This window comes from Platalea leucorodia (genome assembly GCF_965183815.1).
Source record: "Platalea leucorodia genome assembly, chromosome: 4".
Taxonomy (NCBI): Eukaryota; Metazoa; Chordata; class Aves; order Pelecaniformes; family Threskiornithidae; genus Platalea; species Platalea leucorodia.
This window is the reverse complement of record NC_138826.1, coordinates 53279186-53306013: the sequence shown is the minus strand read 5'-3', so window position 1 is coordinate 53306013 and position 26828 is coordinate 53279186. Positions and strand designations below refer to the sequence as shown.

General features: G+C 39.8%; 2 protein-coding genes across 7 annotated transcripts in view; one reads left to right on the top strand and one right to left on the bottom strand.

Annotated features, from left to right (window-relative positions):
* LOC309589332 (GTPase KRas) overlaps nucleotides 1–26828 on the bottom strand; it is a gene marked incomplete at its 3' end in the record, with an annotated part of 55315 nt that overhangs the window by 7842 nt on the left and 20645 nt on the right. Inside the window, exons 5-11 of the mRNA XM_082309376.1 lie at nucleotides 12178–12259; nucleotides 10564–10655; nucleotides 9230–9331; nucleotides 6176–6313; nucleotides 4112–4258; nucleotides 2840–2943; nucleotides 1047–1326 (exon numbers count right to left, since the gene is read on the bottom strand). Of these exons, the coding sequence (XP_082165502.1) occupies nucleotides 1047–1326; nucleotides 2840–2943; nucleotides 4112–4258; nucleotides 6176–6313; nucleotides 9230–9331; nucleotides 10564–10655; nucleotides 12178–12259 (945 nt within the window). The remainder of the gene's footprint in view (nucleotides 1–1046; nucleotides 1327–2839; nucleotides 2944–4111; nucleotides 4259–6175; nucleotides 6314–9229; nucleotides 9332–10563; nucleotides 10656–12177; nucleotides 12260–26828) is intronic.
* Nucleotides 17105–24860, top strand: ETFRF1 (electron transfer flavoprotein regulatory factor 1). Of its 6 annotated transcripts, XR_014227893.1 has the most exons (5): nucleotides 17410–17543; nucleotides 17977–18070; nucleotides 18173–19226; nucleotides 23359–23446; nucleotides 23664–24860. XR_014227893.1 is itself a non-coding variant. In XM_082309378.1 (3 exons), the coding sequence occupies exons 2-3, from the start codon at nucleotides 18026–18028 to the stop codon at nucleotides 18386–18388; spliced, it is 261 nt and encodes an 86-aa protein (XP_082165504.1). In that variant the 5' UTR covers nucleotides 17105–17197; nucleotides 17977–18025; the 3' UTR covers nucleotides 18389–21026. The 6 variants fall into 6 exon arrangements, 3 of the variants coding, with proteins under 3 accessions (XP_082165504.1, XP_082165505.1, XP_082165503.1); XR_014227894.1 differs by lacking the exon at nucleotides 23664–24860 and having other exon boundaries at nucleotides 21969–23540; XR_014227895.1 differs by lacking the exon at nucleotides 23664–24860 and having other exon boundaries at nucleotides 18173–20016; nucleotides 21969–23540.

Below are 26828 nucleotides of genomic sequence, written 5' to 3'. Positions count from 1 at the left end.
GAGGAGAAAATGCAGTAGCTGAGAGAAGCAGAGTCGTCAGGGGGAACAGGAAAATTCACAAAACTGGATTGAGAGAAAGAGAGTAAGACCTGGGAAAGAAAAAGAGAAGGAATGAAATTAGGAGCTTGAAGAAAGTCTGAAAAATGTAGGTGAAAACTGCCAAAAGATGAGATTTGCCATTAAAAAAAGAAAAAAGGAACCAAGAAAAATGAGATTTCAGGCATTGATTCACTACAAAGGTGTTGGGGACTGAAAAGGAAAAAGGCGAAGATTGTTGCTCCAAACATATTAAGAAGGCATAAAACATGATGCTTTACAGTTATTTGTGCAGAAATTTTAGCTAGAGAACCCGAGTCATTTATCTGCAGGTCACAGATGATACTGAAAGTGAAAAACCCAAACCCCGTAAGAAGAATACAAAACCAAGCAACCTCCACAACACCTAAAGCCACCATACTCCACTGAAGAGTGCTGATGAGGAGTATCCAGCAGCCAGAAACAGTACTGGGAAAGCCCTCTACGGGCAAAGCTTCAGCAGACAGACACGGAGCAACCAAGTAACTGCACAACCATGACCTGCTCAACTCTGAATCCTATTCTGCATGCTGCGAATTTTCCTAATATTGGATTCCTGCAGTGATTTTATGGGGCTGTCAGTTTCTCAGAAGCAGAATCCATTCATCTGGACATACGTCACAGATTTATGGAAAGATCTTAGAACGGGACCCGACATTCCTCATGGCTTGATCCTACTCTTAAACTGCCAACCAAATGCCAACTCGCACATGCCAACTCGCACATGCCAACTACCACACCCTGTCCAAACTTCCCTTTCTACCTCCTGTATGACAATCTTTGGTCATTCACCCTTCCATTCCCTTGAGAAGATCTATGGCACAGTATCTACACAAGTTGCCTTTTTCTATAGAACGTTTAAGAACCTGGCTCTCTCAGGCACAGGACACATTAAGAAGCTGTTGCACCACGAGTGGGCCTTGAGTAACAGCAGCGTTGCAGAACATCCTTTTGTGAGATTTTTTACCTACCTTTCTCCCATCAGAACAGGTTTCTTCTTCAGCAGGCGTGTTGGGCTCTTCTCTGGCTTTCTTTTCCTCCTCTTCTGGTTCCTCTACATTGTCTTTTGAATTCTGAATTAACTCTTTGCTATCTAAGACTTCCAATTGTGGCACACTCTGACACTGCAGCCAAAGTGGAGATACGTGGTCATAATGAGTATGCAATATGCGAACTGCAACACTGCTCACAGCCAGTGACTTTGGAAGATCAAATCCGTGCTGTGTATCATAAAACATGTGATGTCTGAACCTGTACACAACAGTGAAAAAATAACATTCCCTGGTAAGATGGGCAGCACTTATTTTTATAGTTCTTCAGAAGTATTCAAATTTATGTTCTACATGAAAATTCACCTAAATTCTCTTTTGTCGCATGGCACAGTCTAAGAAATAGAGTGGGATGTCACGCTACGCTTCCTGTCTTGTACTGACAGCTGTCTGTAAGCCCGTCCAGAAAAGCTGTAACTGCATTAAGGGGATCAGGAGCCACAAAAATAACGGTCCTGATGACAGGATGACCATGAGGCAGAATCAGACTGCAGCTCTTCTACACAGTACATTCCTGGCAAAACAGACTAATTTAATGGGCAAATTCCTACACAGGTGAAGTCACCAGCTGTCTGTGTTACATCAGGCTCAGCATCTTCCACATAAAACCCAAAGAGATACACAGATGTAAAGGTAATTTTGATAATATCAACAGTATTACACAGCCACTGATCCTTCTCACAGTGTAGGAAAGAGGCTAAGAGCAGGCATAGGAGGCCAACTTGCATCAAATCAAGTATCTAACTTGTGAACTTGGGTTCTTTCATCAGATACGGAAGTTTCTTGCTCATTGCAATTCCTGCCCAACCAAAACCAGAACAATTCAAATAATACTTATTTTCTGATAAGGCCAGGTAGTCACATATTCTAAAAATCTTCTAGTAAAGCATCATCTATTTTTTAATTCTTGGTTGAAAATTTTAAGTGCATCTCTAAGCTGACCAAAAACCTTTAACACTAACCCAAATGGGCTCTTCCTGCAGGTCACCCTGACATTGCTCAGGACCCAGCCTTCCAGTTACCTTAGCAAAGCTTACAGCACCAGGCCCTAAGTCAGGGCAAAGTCCTTTTACCAGTTTATTGCTCATATTTGCGGAGTGGGAGTAGGAAGCCTGCTCAAAAATCTTGTTTTGAAAAATATAACAGTTAAATGGTAATCTAATAAAAAAAAAAAAAATCTTAGATTCAGATGGAGGATACTTGCATTCCAGGCTCTAGAATATTTTTCTAACAGAGGTCGGAGCACAAAGCATCATTCACCGCTTTGCAAGAAACTGTAACAGCTTAGAAACTATTTTAATGCATCAGCAAGAAACATTACTTCCAGAGGAATTTCAATTCTCTGCATGAGTTTTGTTGTTTTCCTTCAAAAACTGTTCTGGCAGTAACAGGGTTCTACTGTAGCATTTTAAGAAGCAAAATTTATATATATATATATGTATGTATGTATGTATTTTTATTTATATATATATATATATATGTATTTTTATACATATATCTACATATATAAAACACTCCTGTTTCTTTAATAAAACTCTGATGTAACCGGTACCTTCCTTAGCAACAGGTTGGTATGAAACCCATCAGTTGGGAGTCTGTAGAATAAAAGCTATTCAACAGGAAAAAGATTATGAGAAACTGGTTCTTGGTGTTTACTTGACTTGGGTAGACAAGGCCAGGCCTCATTTCAAACTAAGAATTTCAGTATGCTGTACCTTACTTTCTTCTTCAGATTGGCCCAAATACAAAAAGTAACATTTTTACCCTTCATGACTGCCTGCATATTTCCAGTTTCAGAATCTTCATGCATATTAGCTGTCTACAAAGAAAAAGCAGATTAAATCATGTTTTCTTCCTATTTATATTACTTTGATTTACTTACATTTACACTTGAATAAATAAGAAAAGATACGTAGGGACAAAAATACACCAGACCAAGCTCAGGTATGTTGCATTTATGTACTAAAACATGACAGTTATAAACTCAAATATATTTGTTAAAATTTGAACTATGTTCTTTTTCTTCCTCTGACTTCATCAATTCTGTCAGTCAAAATTCCGCCAAATACGGGATCTTACATTATCCCCTTCAACGATACTGCCTATCTGCCTTAATCACGTGCCCTCAAAAATACTTCTCAGGACAAGTTAAAAAAAACAAAAGGACTTACTGGGAAATAAAGCACAGCCCACAGCCTATCCCACAGCCACTGCACAGATTATTTTATATTTCTGTCAATATACAACTTGTGAAATGATAATTACATTAGGAGTTTCATCCTAAACTCAGAAAATATGATCAAGAATTTAACATTTAACATTTCCTAATTTACAGACTGTGAACAAACATACAACTGTTTCACTATTTCCCGTACTACTTTTTTTGTTTCCTCTAGCAATATTCTTTTGCTAAACATACTTACATGTATGATTAATATACTTAAAATAGCAAGCAAGATCACTACCTATACATGTAACACAGAAAACTGATTCCCAAATACATTTTCATTTTCTTGTTTAAATACTCTTTACTCTTCCCAAGATCTCGGTTTAAAAAATATTTTAGTCATATTAACTTGTATTAAAAAAATGTGTACAAGCTAACCTTATGACCTGCTTTTCACATTTTCAATTTTTTGTACAGTCAACAAACTTTAATTTAAATCATTCAGACAAAAGTATGAAACAAATTTCATATAGTGCCCCTTGTTTTCAACATCTCCAAATCTCAGAAAATGACACAATAATTTAATATTACATGTCTTAATGATGAGAAAAGCTAAGAATTGCAGGGGTTCTGAAGAAATACAAGTCTGGTATCTGCTATACACATGATTTGGAAACTCAAATACAAAATTTGGAAACTGAAATACTAACCTCTGTGGCAATTTAAGAACAAACAAAACCAACCATGACAAGAAGACACTTGTAGCTAACCTTACGTGCATTCAGCATGTTACAGCTTCGAAGCAGTAAATCTTACTTACTTTAAGCAGGTGTTCTGTTGCTCCATTGTACTTCTGATGAAGCAGATTCTGCAATTCCAGAATAGATTCCTGGTACTGGACTGTTTCTTTTTCTGTTATCTCATTTCGTGGTGTGTCCAATAAAATAAACTGCAACTTCTCAATTAACTAGAAGACATTATAGGTGGGAAAAGGATCTCTGTTTTGACACCACCCTTAATATACTGTGTGTTCTGTCATAAAAAATAAGGCAAACTTGCTTCCTTTGTAACTAAACATATCTTGGTCACAGAAATAATCTTTTTCTATTATATCTCTAGAAATTGTGCAAAGCCAGCATTATCAGATAGACAGTCAACCATGCAAAATGCTGGAAATTCCAGGGTGAAGTCTGCCTGCCTTCATTCCTCTAGTCCAATTCCTTCATTCCTTAACCTGTGGGCTGTGAAATCTTAGCTTATGAAATAGATCATTTATTGAACCAGTTGGTTGTATGAGAAAACTTTGGATCAAAAATTAGTTTTAATGAAAAGCTTACAGCTTTATTTTGGAACCATATTTTCTATAGTCATAATCTCAACTATAAAATCTTAACCAAAAAAAAAAAAATTAATTACATTACATTGATTAAAATTACATTTTAATTCTCAGAACAATCCTTAGCGTGAAGTTTGGAAGTCTGTCATTACATTGCTGTCTTCCACTATGTGCTACTATCTTAACATCTAAATGCTTGTATAGAACTAAAAAATTCCTAGCTGGCCAAAGCGACCTGCAGCACTGAGACGAAGGGAGGATCAGATTACATTTTATGCCTCCCTTCAGACTTCCCAGACTCTTCTTTCTCTTAGCCTGTGGAATCGCAGTGCTACTGCTCATTAACGACGTGGCAAAGCAGCAGCAGAATTGTAACTACTACCGTCTTTTTTTATTGCACCTTTAACATGGTCTGCCACGATAGTGAGGTGGTCCCTGTCAACTCTGAGCTGCTGATCTACATGGTCTCACAGTTCGGAGTGTTTCACAGTTTCCTTTAAAAACATGTAGAACAGGAAGGAAACGCTCAAGTGTTTTAGACCAAGAGAAGACAGATGATGTTTTTGACATCACCTTGCACTTCCAGCAGGGGCAAAACAAAAATGCCTGTCTTCTAGTGTCACATAATACTCTACTGAGCATACAGTGCACGGTAATACACATTTACAGGGCCTGAAGTAGCCGTAACTGCTTCAGTGTTGGATGGGAGGAAGCGTGTCTGTGGCAAAGACAGACACGACAGCAGGGAGAAGAGTGGCGAGAAGCAATGGAAGTGGGCAACTGCCAGGCTTTTTCCTTGGGTTGCAGTGCGGAAGAGAAAGGGAGGAGTTATCTGCTGAAATTCTTGGAAAGGACCAGCACGTTCCCTGCTGGCTCAGAAAAAGGCAGTATGCAGAAAGTGAAAATTGCAGCACCCAGCAAGCATTGCAAGATAGGAAACCTAACACTCGGAACCAAACCAGCCCAATGAAAGTTGTATTACGCAGGCGACTTTCACCCCCAATTTCTGGAAGACCCTATTTAACTTTCTGAAAAACTCTATACAGTTAGCATAAATGAAAATAAAATCCTATACTTACAGAGCAGCCACAAATTGCTTAAAATTGCCTCACAAACCATCACTGGTTTGTGGCTTGCATTTTGGGAACCCCTGCTCTTACATGACACTTTACTGGCTGCAAGTGTTACACAATAAGGCTGCTGTCCACTGGAGCATCTATATATGACATGAGCTTATGTGTTCTGGCTCAGGACTGCTTAATGTGTACCTAGCAGGGTAGATGGATGTTGGAATACTAGAGCTCAGTGTAGAAACATTACCCACAAATCTCTTAAATGCACTGCATATTTAAAGTCAATAGTCACCTTCTTTAGAGTTAACAATAAATCTGTAATTAAAATAATGTAAAAGCTGAAGAAAAACTCTGGGTTTTGAAGGTTATTGCCAATTTCAGTCATTTGGCTGAAAAAAAAAAAAGGAAGGGGGAGGGGGCTGTTAAAGATACGTTCTGGTAAGCTTAAACTGAAAAATACCATTTTAACACTTACATTTAGCACCTGTTCTCCCTTCTCCATCACAAGTTGAATGTCCTCATTTTGATCTTCTCGCCATAAGCTCATGAAAGTATTTATTTCCTGCAGTACAGTTGGGTCAGGACCTTCATCACAACTGAGGTAACGCTCCCACTACAGAAAAATGTTCAAAGAAAAGTAGACACAGGCATGTGGTTGCAAATGACTATCATTATTACAAGAAAAAGGAGGATTCTGAAAGACAAATATATTGTAGTGATACATTCACACCTGCATCTAAACAGGACTGTAACACCACCTGGCTTATCACTGTGCCAGAAAAAAATGGCTTACTTCCATAGTAATGTGTTAAGATACTTCTGCCCACCTAACATTTGCTCTTTATACTTACTCATTTATCAGTGGTTTCTGTTCTGCTAGGTAGAGCTTGCATGTCTACAAAAGCAGGGAATTCAGTACCTGCCACAAATGAGGAGCTGAAAGAATAAATGGCTGAGAACATAAATGAGGAACCAGCGCAGGTGGCAAAGGCAGATGGTTCTCAAACCAGATACTGCCACCAAACCTGAAAATTCCTACGCTGGCAATAAAGCTGCCTACGAGCCTTCTACTCCAACACATTTATTCCTCCTTTCTCTGCCTCTGAAGGAGATCTCCTCCTCCTCAGCAGCATCGGTTCAGCTGTTACAGAAACCTCTGGTGGGAATGTGAAAAGGATTGAATGATCTTTTTTTTCTTTAATAATTTTATTTTCAAATCAATTATTGGTAATTCTTGGAGGGGCAGGGAGAAAAAATAATAATCAACAATTACAAGCTAAGCCCACTTAACTCCACACATGAGCCTAACATTGGCTTGTGGGACCAATTTACAACGTATCATATTTTTTTTTTCATCCATATACTAAGATATTAAGGAAACCTTGCTTCCCTGTATACTGTGAAGATTAATAATGCAGTATTACTGAAGATTGCATTACAATGTAAAATGGATCTCTTAAAGCAAAAGTGCTTGTATAATTGCAGTCCCAACCACTTCCATAACCATTTCCACTGACTTCAAAAAAAAGCAATAATAGGTGAGCACTCAGTGCACTGGAAACTCCTGTATAAAAGACTGATCAGTCTACAGTAATTAAAACATCCGATTTCTTTTTTTTACGTCTTTGCACTTAAAAGAGAGCTTCAGTTTCATCATCAGGAAAGCACATCCGTAAGAATAATGACACTTGTTCTTTGAGAAAAAGGATGAATTTCATGAAAATTTGTAAGCACATCTGTTAATCTGAACTGAAATTGTTCAGAAATGGAAACTCAGCATTTGATATTGTATATTTGTTTTGCCCTAAATATTCTTAACAACAGACTAATAAAACTCTAGTATTTCCCATAACCTACCAGTATTTTATTTGAAGATTTATTTTTAAAATAATAGTTCTATTTTGCCATTACTTCTCGAAACAAAAAAATTCTTATGTTTCTGCTTCCAAGAAACACTCTTCAGGAACATCCATAAACAACCGTCCCCTTTCAAAATGACCGCCAGATTCTCTTGTTCACGCGGATAATAAAGTCAGAACTTGTCATCAACTGAAAAAGGTAATAAACATCATCCAAAGGTGTCAAGACGTAACTGCGAAGTTACCATGCTGCACCCTTGTGGCAACGAATGCCGAGGGCGCAGTGGAAGAGCGTAACCAGCGTGCCGAGGCCTGACTGTTCCCTCTGCAGGGCTCCTGAGGCCACACCTGGTGTGCGGTATCCAGTTCTGGGCCCCTCAATACAAGAGAAAGAGTGGTGAATTGCAGAGTCCAGAAGAGGGACCTTAAAATGCTTCGGGTGCTGGAGAAAATGACACATGAGGAAAGGCTGAGCTTTGTTAGTCTGGAGAGGACTAGCAAGGCTAAGGGAGGAGTTAATTGCCATCTATCAGTACCTAGAGAGGGGTTACAGAGAAGACAGAGGCAAACTTTCCTCAGAGGTGCACGGGGATGATGTGTCATGACAATTAGGCAATGACCGCAAGCTGTAACAAGGGAAATGCCAACTGGATTTAAAGAAAAATTGTTACAATGAGAGTGGTAAAGCTGTCAAAAAGGTTGCTCAGAGATACTGTGGTATCCCCATCCTTAGAAATTTTCAAAACCCAGCTGAGCACCTTGATCTAACTTCAGAGTTTGCCCTGCTTTGTGCAGGAGGTTGAACTATACAAATTTCAGAAGTCCCTTCTAACATGACTTATCCTATAATTCTAAATTTGTTCCGCAGAGGCTTTATAAAGGATTAACTGATATACAAGACAAAGAGAAAAATCCTTGTGTCCACAAGTTTATTTAACCTTACCTGGAACCAAACTGATCAAGTCTCATATCAGACGGTTAATGAATGATGTTTCTGCAAGATGGATTCACAGAAGTGAACTGTTCTACTAGTGTATTTCCATACCTTGCTATTTAAAATTTAACTTTACAGGCATATAGTACTATCGAGTGATGAGTCAACCACCATGTACGTCACCCTAAACTGCAGACATTAACTCTTAGCTGCATTTTCACATATTTCCAGCCCTGATATCTGACGCAGATTTGTGCCCTGTCGTTCAAAGTTTTGGCCAACCGCTCTCCGAATTGTGACCTGTGATATCCAGGAATCACTGGAACAAATGTTGTCAATTGTCTCAAATTCTACAAAAATGTTTTTAAGCCCTGGCAGAGCTTTTTTTTTATGGAATGTTTACAAGTAGAATGAATTAAACAAATAGGAAAGGAAGGACAAATATCAGAACATCTGAAACTACAATTCCTCTTGACTGCTGGGGTAAGCTGTGAGGCCCTACTACTTTGATCAGCCAGACAGGCTTCTCTTTGCTCATGTTTCTTTTCTGTGTACACCAAAGTATACAAGACAGATGGCCAGTTACAACCTTGAGATGGAACTTGAAATGCAATCATAGCACACACCTAAATTCAAGAAATGGAAGCATCCCTGGATCCTGTAATGGAGACATAGCCTAAAGTCTCTTCATTGTGAACCTCTACAACGCTGGGCAGATTTTGGAAAGAAAGCTTACCTTTGCATGTGCCCTATAATCTGTTTTCCACTGCTGTACAGACAAAAATTTCTGTTCCAGTGAATGAAGTTCTGCTAGTTCAGCTTCCCTTCGTTCTTGATCCTGTTTTTATATATATACACATATATATCTCTCTCTCTCAAACAAAGGAGTTAAATATATAGTTTACTACTTACAATTACTTTATATCAAAGAAAAAAAATTAGGATATTTGAATGAGTTATCATTCAAACAAACCCAAACACTGATAACTTGCTTTTTTATGAAACATTTAATTGAGAAGACTGCAGCAGTTCACAGTATGTTATTGTCATCACATTAATTGCTGAGCCATATGATAAACATAACCTGTCATATGATTGTTAGCCTCTCACTTGAACAGTTTCCATATCACCATCCTGGAACTACCTCTAATGAGAGCTGATGAAAAAACTAAGCATATGTTGGAAAAATGTGTGCAAGATGATTTTTTTTTCCTTATAATTTCTATTATTTTAAATTTATCTTCTCTCTAGTGGGGAAAAAGTATTCTGTGAAGGACAAGAGGCACAGGCAAGAGTGACTTTTTTCTGGGGGGAAAAAAAAATGTGGTAAATCTTTTTTTTTTTTCCTTTTAAACACAAAAATATTTAGATATTACCAAACAGGTTTTGTTCTGAATTCCGGTCTTCTTAGAAAAATAAAAATACATATTCAAATACGCATACACACACATACACATGCACACACACAAATCAATAAATCTGTCCTAATACATAACCACTTCTAGAATTTACACCAAAATTTTCTTGCCACAACTGTACCAAATGTAATCATAGGAAACAAAAAATACATCCAGTTGAAAGTATAGTGGAAAGGGAAAAAAAAAGAGGTACTTATTCAAACTGGAGTATCACATATCCCAACAGTTAACGTATTTAACCACAGCATCTTTATGTATCAAAAACAGGCAAGACTATCTTGTCTCGGAGAATTTTCCTGAATCAAAGCAACACTAAGCCAAGTATTGGCTTAGTGAAAGAATACTACAGAAAAAAAATCAGCACCATTTCTCTTGACTTTACATGTATTGTGTTTTCTTTAATTACTAATCCAGCCCACCACCTTCTCAACTTGTGGGATCTTATACAAGAGTACCTTTCAGTGATTTGGCTAGATTTTTCATTAGTTTTAATCCAGTGATGCTAGAAAATTTCCTCTACCTTTTTTCCAACACTAAGGACATAAGGAAATTCCCTTCCATTCTCACACTAAATTAATAATGTTTTACAGACCTTGTCACAAGTTTGGAAATAGGATTAGAATTTTTCAGTAACTACTGAGTATGAACTAACTTTTGCCTTAAGTTTTTCCATCTGCTCTTGTTCAATTCTCTCCTTTTCAAGTCTTGCTGCCTCTTCTTTTTGAGCTTGTAGTCGGGCTTCCTCTGAAGATTGGGAAATATATCATGAACATAATTATATTTTGCTTAATAAAACCAGACAAATTATTTTTTTATTAGCTCTAATGACAAAACAACCATAATAATGAGCAACACAAAGGTGTATCTTATATTGCACAGAAATCTTCCAAACGAGCCAAATTACTTTGAATCATAGTACTAAAACACATTACCGATGGTGCTACCCCTATCAGCCTGTGACAACACAAGTGGAGACGAGGATCAGCAAGCCCTCTTTTTCCCCTCGGAAACAGCATCGGGAGTGCCCTCTCCCTTTATCTACAGCTTGAACAGGCCCAGGTTCTTAATCCAATGTCTATGGTGAAACTGCCTGAGTGGTTCAGCCTCACGTTAGTCTTCTCCTTTCCTACAACCTTTGGTGGGTACCTCAATCTCATAGTTACTTCTTCATTGAGCTCCTCTTCAGGATCAGTTACTCCTGATCACAGGTTTTCTTTGCTGTCACAGGGACTAGAAAACCAGAGAGGATGTGAAAACTAAAATTGATTTCAACCTCTGAGCCTTCAGCTTGTGCTAGCACAGCCTATGCATTAATCCAGATGCTCCCAAACAGTGACTTGAATGTCACTGCCTTCATGCAAATCACTTCAAATATATCTGTGTTGCACAGAGGCAAGGGCAATGGCAGTTCCCAAATCTGCCTGTACTCACCTGAGCCGTTACCCCTCTCCACAGAGGTTACTGGTGATTAGTAGTCACTTCCTATTACTAGCAGTCATAGTATGCCCAAACACCCACCAGGATGGATTAATGGCAGAAAGGGAAGTAGAAGAGATGGATCTGATGTTCAGAGAGGGGTATCGAGTTGTGATACTGAACTGCAGAAGTAGACACATTCAGATGGTGAGGACAGGTTAAGTCATGCAACTGGGATTTCATTTTAAGGGATACAGTGATATACAATGGAAAGATCTTGAAGAAGTGGGCAGAGAATCAGTCACTCAGTAGAGAGAGAAGAAGTAAGCCCAAGAAAACGACACTTTATTCTATCCTAGTTTGTACTCACCTTATCCGCTACCCCTTCAGAACACCAGCTAACCCCCTGCCAACAGAAATATTCTGTTGGCCTTCTTTGTAAAAAGTCCTTTTCAGAGAATTTCTCTTGTCTACTGATAACCAGGCTTCAAAGAAGAGGGGGGAAAAAATAAAACCACAAAACACTGCATTTCTAACTAGCTGAGAATATTTCAAAAGGTAATGGTAAGAGAGAAAAAAAAAAACACCTAATTCTTCCAGCCATCCTCCTCCCCAAATTCCTAATCACAGTAGAGAAAAGAGTATGGCTCTAATAGGAAAATGAGATCTGGGAGGCGGTAACAAGTAACACAGAATTTGGCCCGCACAAGAAAAGAGGGATGAATCACCTGTATTTGTGAAATAGAGACAGATAATGGTGCACATATAGTTTGGGAGATTACTTTCTGTCCATTTATTTAAAATAACTGATTTGTGCCATCACATTCCCTGTAAATGAAGTGCACAGTACCTTCCTCTTTCCGTCTCCTTTCTTCTTCTTCTTTCTGTAATCTCAGTTGTTCAGCTTTGCTAACTTTCTTTTTGCCACCGGACTTAATGTTTGCAATAAATTAAAAGAAAACAAATGTCAGTATTACTTTAATATGTTTTGGGAGGTATTCACCCTCTATAACTTTGCCCTTCTAATCTGATCCCTGAGTTAAGATTTTAGACACCCTACACAGTCAATGAAGCCTCCAGAACAGCAATACACATCCTGGACTCAATTTTCTTCTCATTTTCATGATGTAATATATATTATTCTATGCTAGACACTCTTGAACATGGCCACAATAGGAGAATATTAAAATATCTTGGTTTAATGTAGAAATTGAATAACAGGTAGATCTGCTAAGAAAGCAGATGTTACAACTTCAAACGTTTTAGGAAATACTGGGAAACGTATTTTGGGACATAGGCAAGTCTAGCGTTTAGAAGCATCTAATTCACAAGACAACTAACAAAGAGCTCTCTTTTCTGTCGCAAAATCCTAACTGCAACTCAAGACAGTTAACTGTTCAACCTCCAGGCTAATCCTAGAATAACTATATTTTAAATTTGGGTTTCTCAGAAATTATCTTCCTTATCAATTCTTTGCAGTCTGGGTATACATTTAAAAAAAAAATAAAAGACATGGTAAGTAACGTGCAAAATCTACTGTCATGTAACAGATTAACCAAAATAGAACAATTATTTTTGTCTTGTAATTCATAGATTCCTCACTGACGATACACACAAAAATTTGATAATTGGAGCTGTGCACATGAGGCCACGTTGCCTTCAAGAGACTTGAACAGCTAGGATGTGGAAAGCATAATTCTCTTTGGGTTTGAAGATGTTTGCTAACGGTCCTCACTTTTTACCTCACCAGCAAAAAGAAAGATTCTTGGATGGGCTTTTATTTTTTATTATCATTTTGTTTGGGTTTTGTGTTTGTTTGTTTGTTTTCTGTGTTGACACAGTCTTGGGATGTTTAATCAAACGTGTAGGATCAACACTGTCACTAGAAAACAGCACTTAAAATAAAGATACACAAGAGAAAAACTGATTTCCCATTAATGCAGTAGCAAAAGCAGCCTAAGGTTGCAACCCTCACCAAGCGCGTAGTTACTAAGGACTAAGTTATCTTTATTCAGTTTTACTCAGTGTTTACACAGGTAACACTGCCATTGTATTGCATGCATAATAAACTTGCAGTCAATGTGCCTTGACTCCATCTGGTGTTGATGGTATGATACCAGGGAGGAGGGCTGTTCCTGAAGGCAGATGCTGCAAAGACGAGGCCTGAATACAACAGGTTTTAAGGAGAAAAAAAAAAAAAAAAAAAAAAAAGGAGGGGGCAGGGGAGAAAGATGGGCCAGGAAGTAAATCAAAACAAGTTCATGGAGCTTGTGAAGTCAAGGAGGCTAATTTTGTAGTGAACTGCAAAATTAATTCACAGCCAACATTATTGTTTATGAGTGGGACAGATAAGGCTATTTTTTTTGTACACATGAGAAAATAAACCATGATATTCTGCATAGGCTCCAGCATACAGAGAAAACAAAGAGTGACAGCAGCCTAACTAAGGTTGAAAGCAAAGGTATGAATGACAAAAGATGTCAGGGAAAACAAATGACTTGCATTTGGTGGCGTATCTGTGTACTGGCTGAACAATGGTATTCTGCCACTGACACACACAAATGAAAGAGAATTAAATTAAATCAAATGTTTACTTTTGTAAAACAGAGAGAAAATATGGAATGTAAATAGGTTCTGAGTGCTAGGCAATGTGAAAAGAGGAGGAGACACATCCTCTGCCTAGGCATCTAACCTGGATGTTGCACATCAGAGAGATGAATCCCAAGTCCCCGTGCCATCACCGGTGAGAGACAAGGGCTTACAAGGATTCAGTCAGGTAAGGTAAAATGACTAAAACAGTATGAGTTTCATCCACAGTGTCAGCAAGAGGATACAACTGGACAGTATCACAATGTAAATAAGCACTAAGGATCAAAGGCATCTGTTTGGAATCCGATCCCTCTCTTCCGCAGAGAAATGGGTACAGAATGGTACCAAACCAGCACAGTAGCACAGTGCCCGTCTTGCAGAGGTGTAAACAAGGCAAGAAAGAAAGAGTTCCAACAAAGCTGACAGGGAGAGACAACAAAAGAGGACTTAGGGCCAGACAGCTGCAAATGAACACGATGGTATTATGAAGTCTTCCCACCCACTCCACCTGAGCATTCCTAATAATTTGGTAAATATTGTTACAAGTAATCCAATTGATAGGGAACTTAGAAATAATCAAGGAAAACCTTTGTCACTCATCACACAAAAACTGTGTTACAAATACTGTTATTTCACATTTTGATTCTGACTAGTATATTTTTGACATACATAACTACTTGGAAAGCTATTCACTTTATGCTACTTTGTATGGCAATAAGTATCTACATAAATGTAACTTTGAATACAAAGGTTATCGTGAAGCTTGAACAAAAACAATGGTGAGAATTTAGTGCCAACAACAAATGTACACCCACCAGAGTTAGTGTGCATCTTGTCACATCTGTTACCAAAGCATTTATTTCCAAAATTCTCCTAGAACAGAGTCAGTAAAAACCACGATTCTACCCATTAGGATTTCAGGGAAGAATCAGTTCCTTCCAGTTCAAAGAAAAAAAAATACAAATTTTTGATTACTTTTCTTCCAGTGAAAATGGAAAATCTGCTTGTTTCAATTACTTATAATAACTTTTTAGTCAACTTATTTTCACATTCTTAACATAGTACTGACAAATTTGAGATGCACCGTTCTCCAAGGAATACAGTTGAATGTATTCTTTTTTGAGGGAGGGGTGGATAATTTCATTATCACTGAATTAAGAATAATCCACGGTGATGACTTTATGCAATCTAGTTTCCTGTGGACTTCTGTCTGTTGCCCCCCCTACCCACTATGTTGTGTCCAGCTTGCGGCTCAGAGCCAGGACCCTGGCTCTCTTCCCGGTCACCCGCTGCCAAGCAAAACACACAGCGGCTGCGCTCGCCACCTTCTCTCTAGCACTTCTGCAGGAACACGACTCAGTCTCCTTGCAAAAGGCACACAAGCTTAGCGTCCTGGAGACGCCTCTTCCTCTTTCAAATTGGACTGAGCCGGACCAACTGGCTCAGAAGAAATACAGATTAAAAAACAAAAAAACCAACCTTTTTCTTTTTAAAAAGCACATTTGCATACAATTACAGTGTCACATCACCTTTATTATGACAGAACCTCTTAAAAATAATGTTTTGTAGACATTAAGTCCAGAAGTAACTGATGCTTACTTTAATTCCAGTATGAAGTGCTTTGTAATTTTGCTCTTATAATTTCCAAAATAACAGAATTGTTCTGGCACGCTACCTAAATGAACACTACAGGGGTCAAAACACTGTACGTGAGCTAGAACATCTTTCTGCCTACTTACCTTTTTTTTCTTTTTTGGACCCTAGAAGATCGGGGCGGGGGGGAAAAAAAGGAAAGTGAGCATCAGAGAACACAGGTATCGAATATAAAGGAATAATTAGAAAATACAACTATTCTGTAAAATTAGATCATGAGATTAACTACTGAAAAACTATGACAATAATTTCAATATTGCAGATTAGCCCCTAACATGACTCCAGACCATCATCAGGCTAGATTACACTTACAGTTAGAGAAGTGTATCTGCTTATTCCTACTGTTAAAAAATTAACGTACATCAAATATGTAATTTAGTCCGAGACATAAATTAGTCAAAAAAATGTTTCCAGTGTTTTCTGAACTCATCAGCTGATACTGTGTGCTATTCCTAATAACACTAAATGACATCATGTGATGACCAAGAAGAACACAGAAACACTACCAAGTCCTCTGGCATTCGTGGGGAAACTGCACATGATGTGAAGAAATGTAATTAGGGGACTTCTCCAAACGACTACAGGAAATAAGAACAGGTTCTAGAAAGCCTAATGCCTAACAGCAAATCCCTTATTGGATTTCCCAAACGATTACCTTCTCTGTGCAACGTCTAAATGTTGCCATGAGAATTTACATAGCTTCAGCGTGATTAATTACCTACATGAGCATATTCCTTGTGGGGTGGAGAAGGGAGAGGGTGGCGAAGAAGACAGGCTGTGCACGGGAACGCGGAGAAGTTTGTTACGGTAGGAGCGATCCTGACAACAAAGTTTTAGTTACCTCCAAGCTGGGTTTCATGCTAAGCACCCATAGTAACAAACGGTTGCGCAAGAAATTAGATCGGGGGAGTGCAGAAAAGCTAACATGCCCTTCAAGGGGATTTTTCAAAGCCTTAACTCTTTTTTTCCGTACCCCGGTACCTCAGCAGCCCATGAGGAATACTCCAGTCCAACCCTGACCCACTTCACCACCTCATCAGCGTCTCAAGGCACCCGTTACCGCTGCCCTTGCCTTCCCTCTTTACCTGCAGGAGCTCAAAGCCCTGCGGCTACGGCGGCACCGCTACACCGGCACTACCGAACCGCCCGGGCCCGCCGCCCGGGCACAGGCCGCTGCCTCCCGCCCGCAGCGGCAGCAGCAGCTGAGGGCGTGGGTGCAGTTCCGCGCCCGTCCCCGGCAGGCCCCGCTCCGGCTCCGGCGCCGGCGCCGGCAGCTGGGGCAGCGGCAGCCCCGGCCCGGCCCGGCGCGGCGCGGCGCGGGCCGCCGTAACGAACCGCCGGAACGGGGAGAGGCCCCGGCCGCCGCCGCCCGCTCTCACCATGGCGCCGCCGCGTTGCCTAGGCGACCAGCCCCTCCTCCCGCGCGCTCCCCGCCGCCAATCGCGTCCGCCGCCGTGGCGCAGCCGTGCTGCCGCCCCCCGCGGCCGGCCGGGAGAAGGGCGGTGCCTCCTGTTACGGCTTTGCCGTAAAGCGGCGCGGCGCGGAGCTGGTGAGGCGCTGACCTTCTCCTTCTGCCCCCGCCCCGCGGGCCCCGGGGCCGGGCCGGGGGGTGCGGGGGTCGTGTGCGGGTGAGGGCCGGAGGCACAGGGCAGGGCGACAGGCGCCGGTCCCCCGGGGGCGAAGCAGGGGGAGGCGGCAGCCCGAGGGGACGGCCCCCGGCCCCGCCGGGCCTGCGGGAGGCCGCCCGGTTCCCGCCGCGCCGGCAGGGCCGTCGGCGGAACCGGGGCTTGGTTCCAGTCGCTTTTCTTTACAAAAATAAAAATCGGTTTACTTAGTTACTAACGCTTTTTTTTTTTTTTTTTTTTTTTTTAACGTTACGTTTTGTTGGTACGCGCTGGCCTCAATTCGTAATGCACTTAAACGGTTTTAAAAAACTGTAATTTATGAATGCAGAAGTTGCAGGAATTCCTACAGGTTGGTTTTTACATTATATATATATATGTATACATTTGGCGCTGTATGTACGTACACACGTGCGTCCAGCTGTAAGCGTTCCCGCGGCAGAGCGCGGGCAGGGAGGCAGCCGGGAGGGAGAGCGGGAGCCCGCGGGCGGAGCGGCCCGCAGAGGGGCGCGGCCGCGGCCGGAAGGTTCTGGAGGCTTCTGGCTTCGTGTTTGAGATGAGGACAGGCGAGGTGAAAGGGGAGAAGAGAAAGAGAAGCTCAGTGGAAACAAAAATTAAAAGAAGCTGAAGAGAGAGAGAGTAGAACCAGAAAATGACGGAGTTAGGGCAAAGAGGGCTCAGTAAGGTGGAGGAGCCTGGTTAGAGACGGTGCAGTTCGTGTGGAGGATGAGGCTGGGATTTACTGACTCCCACGGAAGGCTAATGTCAAACTGATTATTCTTCAGGTTAAAAAAAAAAATCAGAGGAGAATAAAGAGTTCACTGAAATGTGAGAATGGCCAATTCTTTAAGAGGTGAAGTGTTGAATCTATACAAAAATGTAAGTGTCTTAAATGCCACGAGCACTTTTCTTAACTAGACAAAGCCCTTTCACTGCACACTTGACCTATTAAAAAAAGAAAATCTTTTCTTTTTTTTCAAGCTGCTGTACCTTGGAAGGGAGTATCCCAAAGGAGCAGACTACTTTAGAAGCCGTTTGAAAGCAGCTTTTCTAAAAAATAAGGATGTGAAAGATCCTGAAAAAATTAAGCAACTGATTGCACGAGGAGAATTTGTTATAAAAGAGTTGGAGGCTTTGTACTTTCTCAGAAAATACAGAGCTATGAAACAGCGCTACTACAGTGACGACAATCAGTAACCGGTGCCAATGACTTCGCGTGTAACGATACGAATCCATAAAAATAAACAATAAAAGAGCTGTAACCTCAGAAGAAATGAAATGTAAATCCTTCCAACCCATCTAAAGTACAAATTAGGACTTTGCTTCCCCTTAAGTAGTCGCCTGAAGGATTTGGGGTTTGTATTACATGGGTAATAGGTTTTTCTCAACTGCTTTTGACCACCTTGAACTAAACAGTTTTGCAGGAGGTAGTGGTAATACGATTCGGTTCTGTTTCACTTCGACACACATGTTGAACAGATAGCTGCTCTTGTATTTCCCTGATAGCTGTCTGTTCGAATGCTGATTCAAGGCGCTACGTTTCTCTTGGTACCTCGATTAACCTGGTTTTGAAAGTCTTCCACATTCAGTGATTCATTTCCACCGTAAATGAGGAACTTCTCAAAGTAAATTCGTGAAGAGTTGAACTACGTCTGCTTAACGTGCAAGAGTCACGTCGGCAGGCTGGCGGAGGCCCTGTCTTTCTGTGTTAGAAAGAAGACTACGGCGTCAGGAAGGGGGCGAATTTGAACACAGTGGTTTAAGCACTTAAGACCCTGAAGACAATTCCTGCTACTGCCCATTTCTGATGTTGTGTAACTGCTGTAGCAGGAATATAGAAGTTGATCCTTCCCCCTGGAAGAGGTGTTTGACTATGGACGTTTGCTCCACGGCGAACTCTCCGGGCCTTGGCTCGACTAGCGCAAACTTGTGCCAGAACCGACACCTTGCGCGTACCAGGGTTGGCTGGTGCTTCCACCCCCTGCCAAGGGCTAAATGACGCTGGAGATACAACGGAAATAATGTTTAAATATAGGTAAGTAATCACTGCAGTTGAGTTGTTGGCATAGCAAGTCTTCACACGCGTTAATTCCAGAACAGAATAAAAGAAAAGATGGCAAATCAGACGGTACGCTAACTTGTGGTGAAATGTAGGTGCTTCAGTTTCTAGCACCACATTGATGTGAAAACCAGTCCTTCCACATCAACTGAACTCCTCTACAATATGTTGCAAGTTAAACCTATTCTGAACGAATACCTCTATATACAAAGATTAACCTACCCTTCTCAATAACTGGTAAAAGATTATCCAGAGATGGTAACAAAGGGCCAAAGCGTAAGGTCACAGAACAGCAGCCGTTCCACGCTTCCCCGCCCCCCCCCATAGGACACGATCGGTACTAAAGAAGGTATTTCATGTTTTCTCTAAGTTTATGGAAGGCATTTGATGGAAGAAAGCAAATGTGCAGCTGGGAATGAACACAGAATAGCTATTCAGAGTATTTTAAACTCGTAGACTATTTCAAATGAAGTCTGCTGTTAGACTAATGAAAACAAGGTCTCTGGGGCACGACTGAAGATGGCATAGGCCGGGCAGCCTCACCTGAAGCGAGGCTCGGCTCGCCGCAGAACGCAAAAGCGGCGGGGACCGCAGGAGGTGGATCGGTGCCGTAAAGCATTTTGTCAAAGCGCGGCGGCACCCCCTCTCGGGAAGGGAGCGCCAGTGGGCAAAGACAACAGCTTTGTGACAGGCAGTGAGAAGACCAAGAAATAAACTGAGAACAACTGCCAAACACATGCAGTTCATGGGATCCTCCATTACAGAGGTGAGGCACTGAAATTCTTGGAGAGAAAAAGCAAACTGGGACAGAAACTCACAATAACTATTTTTTATTACATTACAATAAATAGGAGCAGTACAGTTTGACAAAAAAATGACAAATTCCAGATAACCTCACAGCACATACTCCTAAAAACATTAAAAATTTTAAAACAAACGATTTTTTTTTTTTTTTTTTTTTAACTTAATGTCTGGTATGACCAACATTCCTAGGTCACGCAACCAAATGATGGAAAAACTGGATCACACTGCATATGTTCCACATCAAATAAAGCACAATGTACAAAATGTGCATGTTTCAGTTTACACTATACAAAAATAGTTAAAATACATTCCAGGTAAACATATTACATTAAGAAGTCATTCTAGTAAGAAGTTGGCACTCAAGAGGAAAAAGCAGAAGTATTTTCAACATGAAAACACAAGACAGTGGAATAAAGAAATGTTAGGAAAGATTTACCATCTATGTAGCTTTATGTAAACTTGAGACAAAATGATTTCTTTACAGTTTGATGGTCTTTGAAGGTAATCATTGTATTGCTTCATAGTATAGACAAGAGCAGAAGATTGTGTGTCAGTATTTACCCCTTACCGAGATCCTGTTACTGTAACGAAATCTATACAGTGAAACTTTTAAGTTAACAAAAATTTTAGGGCAATGAGACTGGTCAAAAAATTAAACTTCAGTTTTCAGAAAACCAATGATAAAGTTGTTTACCAGAGTTACATAAAGCTACTGTAAGAAGGCGTTACTCCCTGACACATGGCAATTTAATGTATTAACGTGGCAAGTGATTCACATGTTCATTTAGTAGTTGCTATCAGAACAGACAGCATCCAGCTACGTTCTCTGAAAGCATTTCAAATAGGGAAAGACAGAATAATTATAAGATCAACTTGTGCAAGCTGCAATCCAACATGCTTCACCAAATCTCAACAAATATTAAGACAAAACTGCACAACAGTGGCAAGGATGTGGTTTTTTTTTTTTTTTTTAAGTAAATAAGGGCTAATCTAAATACATTTTGTACTAATTTAATTAGATTGGCAGCTACAGATCACATTTACTGAAAAAACCCAAACTATTTTATATATAGCTTTATATTAGATCTATATAAATCCACATTTGATGATTAAGACATTTCAGCTAAAATTTCTCCTACCAGTTTTTAGTTTAAATTAACATAAGAATTTTAGACCAGCCCTAATTTTACATGCAGTGTGACTCAGTTACCAAAAAATCTTCAAGTAGTCTTACGATTACTTCCGTTTGCTCAAGGTATACTATCCACTTGTGCTACGTTCTTCATATATAATCAAGAGTGTCTAAAATGTGCAAATAACTAACTGCCTCCAAAATGTTTTAACTTTGGAAGCTATAAAATGTTTTGCAACATTAAGAATCTGTTCTTATTCCGTATTGGTCCTTATGATATCATGTTAGGTTCTCCTATTACTGTTTTTCAGAATATTTCATAATCCGAAGTATATTTCGCATCAAAGCTGAAAAGCGGGGAGGGGGCCTGGGTTTTGGCAGAGGGTGGGGACTGGGGGGCGCAGGCAGGGAAAAGCATTATTTCTTTCAGTCACGTTGAAATTAAAGAACACGCAGCAATCCAGACAGTACGTGTCCCCTGCCAGCTTTGCAGCTCTCCACCTGCGAGAGTCACTGGGGGGGGTTCGTTCGTAGAAGCAAAAGAATACTTTGCTCATGCAGTTGCACCTTTGACATCGTATAAATGGTCCAAGCTACACGGGTATGTGAAAAGTGTACTGTGTAAAATTTCCACATCGTTGATTAGGTATACCTTAGGTTAGGGCAATGCTACTATGCCCTGTTCCAAAAACTTTCCAGTGTCCTGAACCATCCTACTTCAATGTCTTGTGTTCTATTTTTTGGGGTGTACCAGAGTCACATTTTCAAATTTTACTCTGCAGCTGAGTTGGGTCCTATGAAGAAGTGTACCTTCAGCAACCCAGGCCCTAATGAAACGATCAAACAACACAACATGTACAGCAAGACAACAGGAACTGGCAACACCGGAATTACTGGCTCTTTCTTTAGTGCAGAATAACTAGGCTACTGCAGTACCAAAAATGAAAGCTCCTGCAAAAATTCTGCGTTAATTCCAATCAGAAAAAAAGGAGGGGGTGAGGGGGGATCACAAGAGAACTTAATCACAGAGAAAGACAACATTAAAATCTTGGTCTAGCTTCATGACAATCTAGACACTGGAATGCCACTCACCAACCATTTAATCTGTGCAACAAAACTAGTACTTCACAAACATCACACAAACAACACTGACTCTGGAAACCATGTTCTATATGCTGACGGTTTGTGCAAATTCCACACCACTTTTATGGCATAGTGGATTTCCAAATTATTTGCATGAAGCAGCTAAATTCAACTCATTCATTCACTCATTTGATGTTACTAGAATTCAAAATTCCTCCCCTATTTTGCACAAAACGGGCATCTGGAAGTATTTAACGCCACCGTTGGGGAAAATAAGAATGGTTTTACTTCGCTATATAATTTAGGATTCATTCTGATTTAATTCTTGTGGTAAATTCTGGATCCATGTATGAATTAACCTAAGAATTTGAATCAACTTATCTGTTAAGGCTTTCTAGTATTTCCTAGAGACACCAAGGGTGAAATCACGTACCTACTGAACAAAGCTACTTAAAGATTTGCCACTGGGGGTCAGGAGAGCTAGGATTTCACCTTGGTCTTCAGACACAAAAAGTTAAAGTCTTAAAGCAATGCATTAACAATAGCAAATCAACCTAATTAGAACTTTTACTTTTTCCATTGCCAGATGTGCATTGTTGTCTTTTTTTAATTTTTCTTTTTTTATAGAAAAAATAGAGTATTTAAGGAGTGACTGTGACAAATTGCAGTGAAATTTTTTTTTGTGAAAGTTTTATCTTTACATTCATTAAAGTTGATCTGAAATGCTACAAGACTAGATGCCTAGAAGCAAAATCTACAGGAAGACTATAAAGGCTTCTGGTCTCTCTATATTGCAGTCAGTCTAAAATAAAAGAAAGGCTGAAATGAAAGTCTCTTTTGCTAACTAGTCCTTTTTCCCAACCAGATTTAAAAACCAAAAAATTAAAGGGGATGTTAGAATGTGGAGAGCATCATTTCATTGTTTGGTTTGCACACAGAACAGAAGTTCACAATCAGTAAGAAAAATAGGAAGTTAGCAACTGTGCATGCACCAAAGAGTCCTAAGACAGTTCTCAGGGTTTTGTGTGTGGGTTTTTTTGTTTGTTTGTTTGTTTGTTTTTTCTTGTTGTTTGTTTGTTTTTTTCACAGGCATTGCTAGTTCAAGAACCAACAGTCAAAGAATACTGGCACTTTAAGAGGAATGAAGTTTCCACTGTCATTTAAAACAAGCATTCAGGTAAAGCTAACAGGATCATGAAGCAGAAAGTAAAGTAATGCTAAAACAAATGCTAATAATTTAGTGTAATGTACAAAAATTACTTAAGTACTTCTTAAGAATAAGGATAAATTGTATTTACATAATTATACACTTTGTCTTTGTCTTCTTTTTCTTCTTTTTACCATCTTTGCTCATCTTCTCTTTGTGTTTTCTGATTTCTCGAACTAATGTATAGAAGGCATCATCAACACCCTGAAAAGACACATACATGCACACGTTAAGATCACATTAACAGACTTATCCGCCTGCTTAGGTACAGCCTGTTCTCATCTGACCGGATCAGGTGAAGCGTGTTCAATCAGCAGTCTGTTTTGCTGCCTGCCAGAAGAGGCGGCACTGTCTTCTCCTTGCTGAGGCTTTTATAATGTCCCCTTGAGTAATCTGTGGGTTGGAGGAATTGCCAGGGCAACGGCCCTCTCCAGCACTCCTGCTTCTTGGGAAGGGGCATGCTGGGAAAGACATATTCAGATGGAAGGGGAACTACAGCTGTCTCCTGTCACTAAGAGGAACGTGTCTGACCGCATTACGGTGCATGGGCAGAGGGGCCTGCAGGAAAGCAGCTCTGCAGCGTGGGCTGCCGTCATTTGAACAATTAATCCTGGCTACAGGCTGTTCCTCTCCCGATTTCTGAGGAGCGCTGAGACAACCACCTGAATGAACTGTTCTGATGCCAGCAAGAGCCAGCACCTGCCTGCCCTCTTTCTCAGCTGTTCCCCAAACCGGGCTTACAGCAGCCCGAGGGCGACGTACTGCTCAGGGGTTGACCACAGACACCCCGTAGGCCCAATGCCATTACTAATGCGGTAAGGAAAGATAATCAGTGTACTGCCCTCTCCTCCATCTCAAAGAGGGCATGTGTTGTCCCACCTCAAACTAGAAAAGTATAGGTACACCACATGTTTAGATTATAAGTATGTATATTATTAGTACAGAATAAAGTTCTGAAGCATTAGCTAGCTTTGTTTATGCCTTAATAATCTATATGCAGCCTTAAAAAGTAAATACAAGTATTTATAGCAAGAATTCAATACCAAAGAGAGAGTTACGATTATTCTACATATTCAGGTCATTTCTCAGGCACACTGATTTAGTAATCACACCGCAGTTTTATAAATCTTTACATATGCAAATCAATCAAATCAATCCCATGTTCCAATGATAAATTATCATTTGATAAATCACTCTATTCAAATTATATAGTTAAAGACACATGGAACACATTATCTATGGTGCTGCATCATGTCACTTAAAATCTCCACGGCTCCAATAGTTAAGCTACAGACACAAAAGCTCATGTTTCTTCACGTTCAGTAGTTTTTCATTTTTGGGGGTGGGGAGGGGTGGGGTGGTAATTATAGCTGACAAAAATTAACTCTGATCAAAAGAGACCAGCATATCTAAAAGCCTGATATGAACCATTATCAAGTACAATGTTATATGGTATGCTTTGTAACAACCTATTTACATGAAACAGTTTATTGCCTAGCTTTCAGGTTGCTCCAAATTCCAAGAAAATACCCATGTTCTCCATCAGCCTTCACATTTAATACTTTGAGTGCTGACAGTTATAATATCTTTAAGATAAAAAATGATCTTCAATTCTTCACTGCCTTACTCCTTATATTACCTTTTAGATAGATCAGAAATAGTTGTATAATGTTAATGTATCATAGCAGCCAACTGTACCACTATAGAACTGGGTCTAGAAATGTAGCCCTGCAACTGGGGCCTCCTACGTCTTGTCAGCTACAGAGTTTGCCTTCAAGCTGCCAATAAAAATTAACAGTCTCTGTTCACTCCTGTACGCCTACTTCAGTAAAAGAACTGAAAGTGAACTCCGAAAAAAGCACAACAACAAAAAGCCAAAAATCACCTAATTCGTTACTGTCAAACACCACATGGTGATGAAACTTAATATGGAAAGTCCAAACAACAGTGAGGTGTTAAACAGCTTCACTTATAAAACAATGCTCCCAGTACGACCTAAATTTATTTAAAACCTTCACATTCAAGTTCATGTAACACTTACAAATAACTGATGTTCAATCAAAGTCCTTGACAGCCTATCTCCCAATACTAATAACACATTTTTGCAAGGTCTTGTAATATACAAAATACACTTGCAAATAACCTATTCTACATTTTAAAATATTACTCATCAATATAAAATTGATATAGCGTGCCTAATGGAAGAGTAGCCTTGGTTCTGGAAAAGGTCATGTCCCCCATGAATCTTCTGAGAATTAGAAATGCTTGGTATCATTTTACAGAGAGCTAGTGTATTTTCATTAAAACTTCAGCACTAATGCACAAAGTGAACATTTAGCAATGTTCATGTAGGGAAATCATCTAGAAGGAGTGACGGTTCAAAGTCTATCTACAGCAGTTCTCATCTCAGACAGCTGGCTAGGAGGAAAGCAGTAAGAATCAATCACAACAGACAGAAGAATAGTTTTGTTCTTGGAACGCAAGAATGGTATAAGGAAAACCTCTGCACAATATTCTTCCACAAGACTGTTCAAATTTCCTTACAAAACTACCTTTCAGTATTTCACACTCATCATTAATGCATGAGAAAAATAATCATTATGAGGACAGTCGTTGGCTTTTAGCAGTATCTTGAAATGAGACACGCTAAACAAAAATTGCAATTTAAGTCTTCAAATGAACCCTCCCTCATTAAACTGGTTTTAAAATAAATACAGAGAAAATAACTTGTACAAAGTAATATCCAGGGACTATTATGGGCCTTTAAACACATGACTTCACAATTAAGGCTGAAATCTTTGTTCTACCTAGTAAGGCCATGATCTTCTAAATACAGCGCATGTTGCAAAATACTATGGAATTGACTTAGCTTTTGTCCTCGCATTTACACCTATGTAGATCAAGCCTTTAAAATTATTAATTATGTATTTAGTAGTTTGGTCCTACCACAATTCCTCTTAAATTCAGGTAATGAATGTAACATGACATACAAAACTACGTTTAGAATATTTGTGAATTAGAACTGGAGAACTCAAGATAAACCGAGGTCTCTCATTTTTCAGTCTGTGGATTAAATTTTAAATGTAAGTAGTGGATACTCTGTTTACAGAAGGTCCCTAGAGGCGTCAATACCGTAGGATCAAAGGCGGTCAGCCTTTCTAGTTATTTCTTTCAGTAAGAAGGGACTGCATGCAGCTGACCTTCCTCCCTCTAACAATGGAGTTATTGTGTGTGAGTTTTTTGGAAAGCGAAAGATGAACTGAATGAGTGCTCTCAATCCAGGCTCAGGATTAAAAAATAAAAAATAAAAAAAAAAGTTTGCTGTGCATGCTCAGAACTATACCACGCTGCC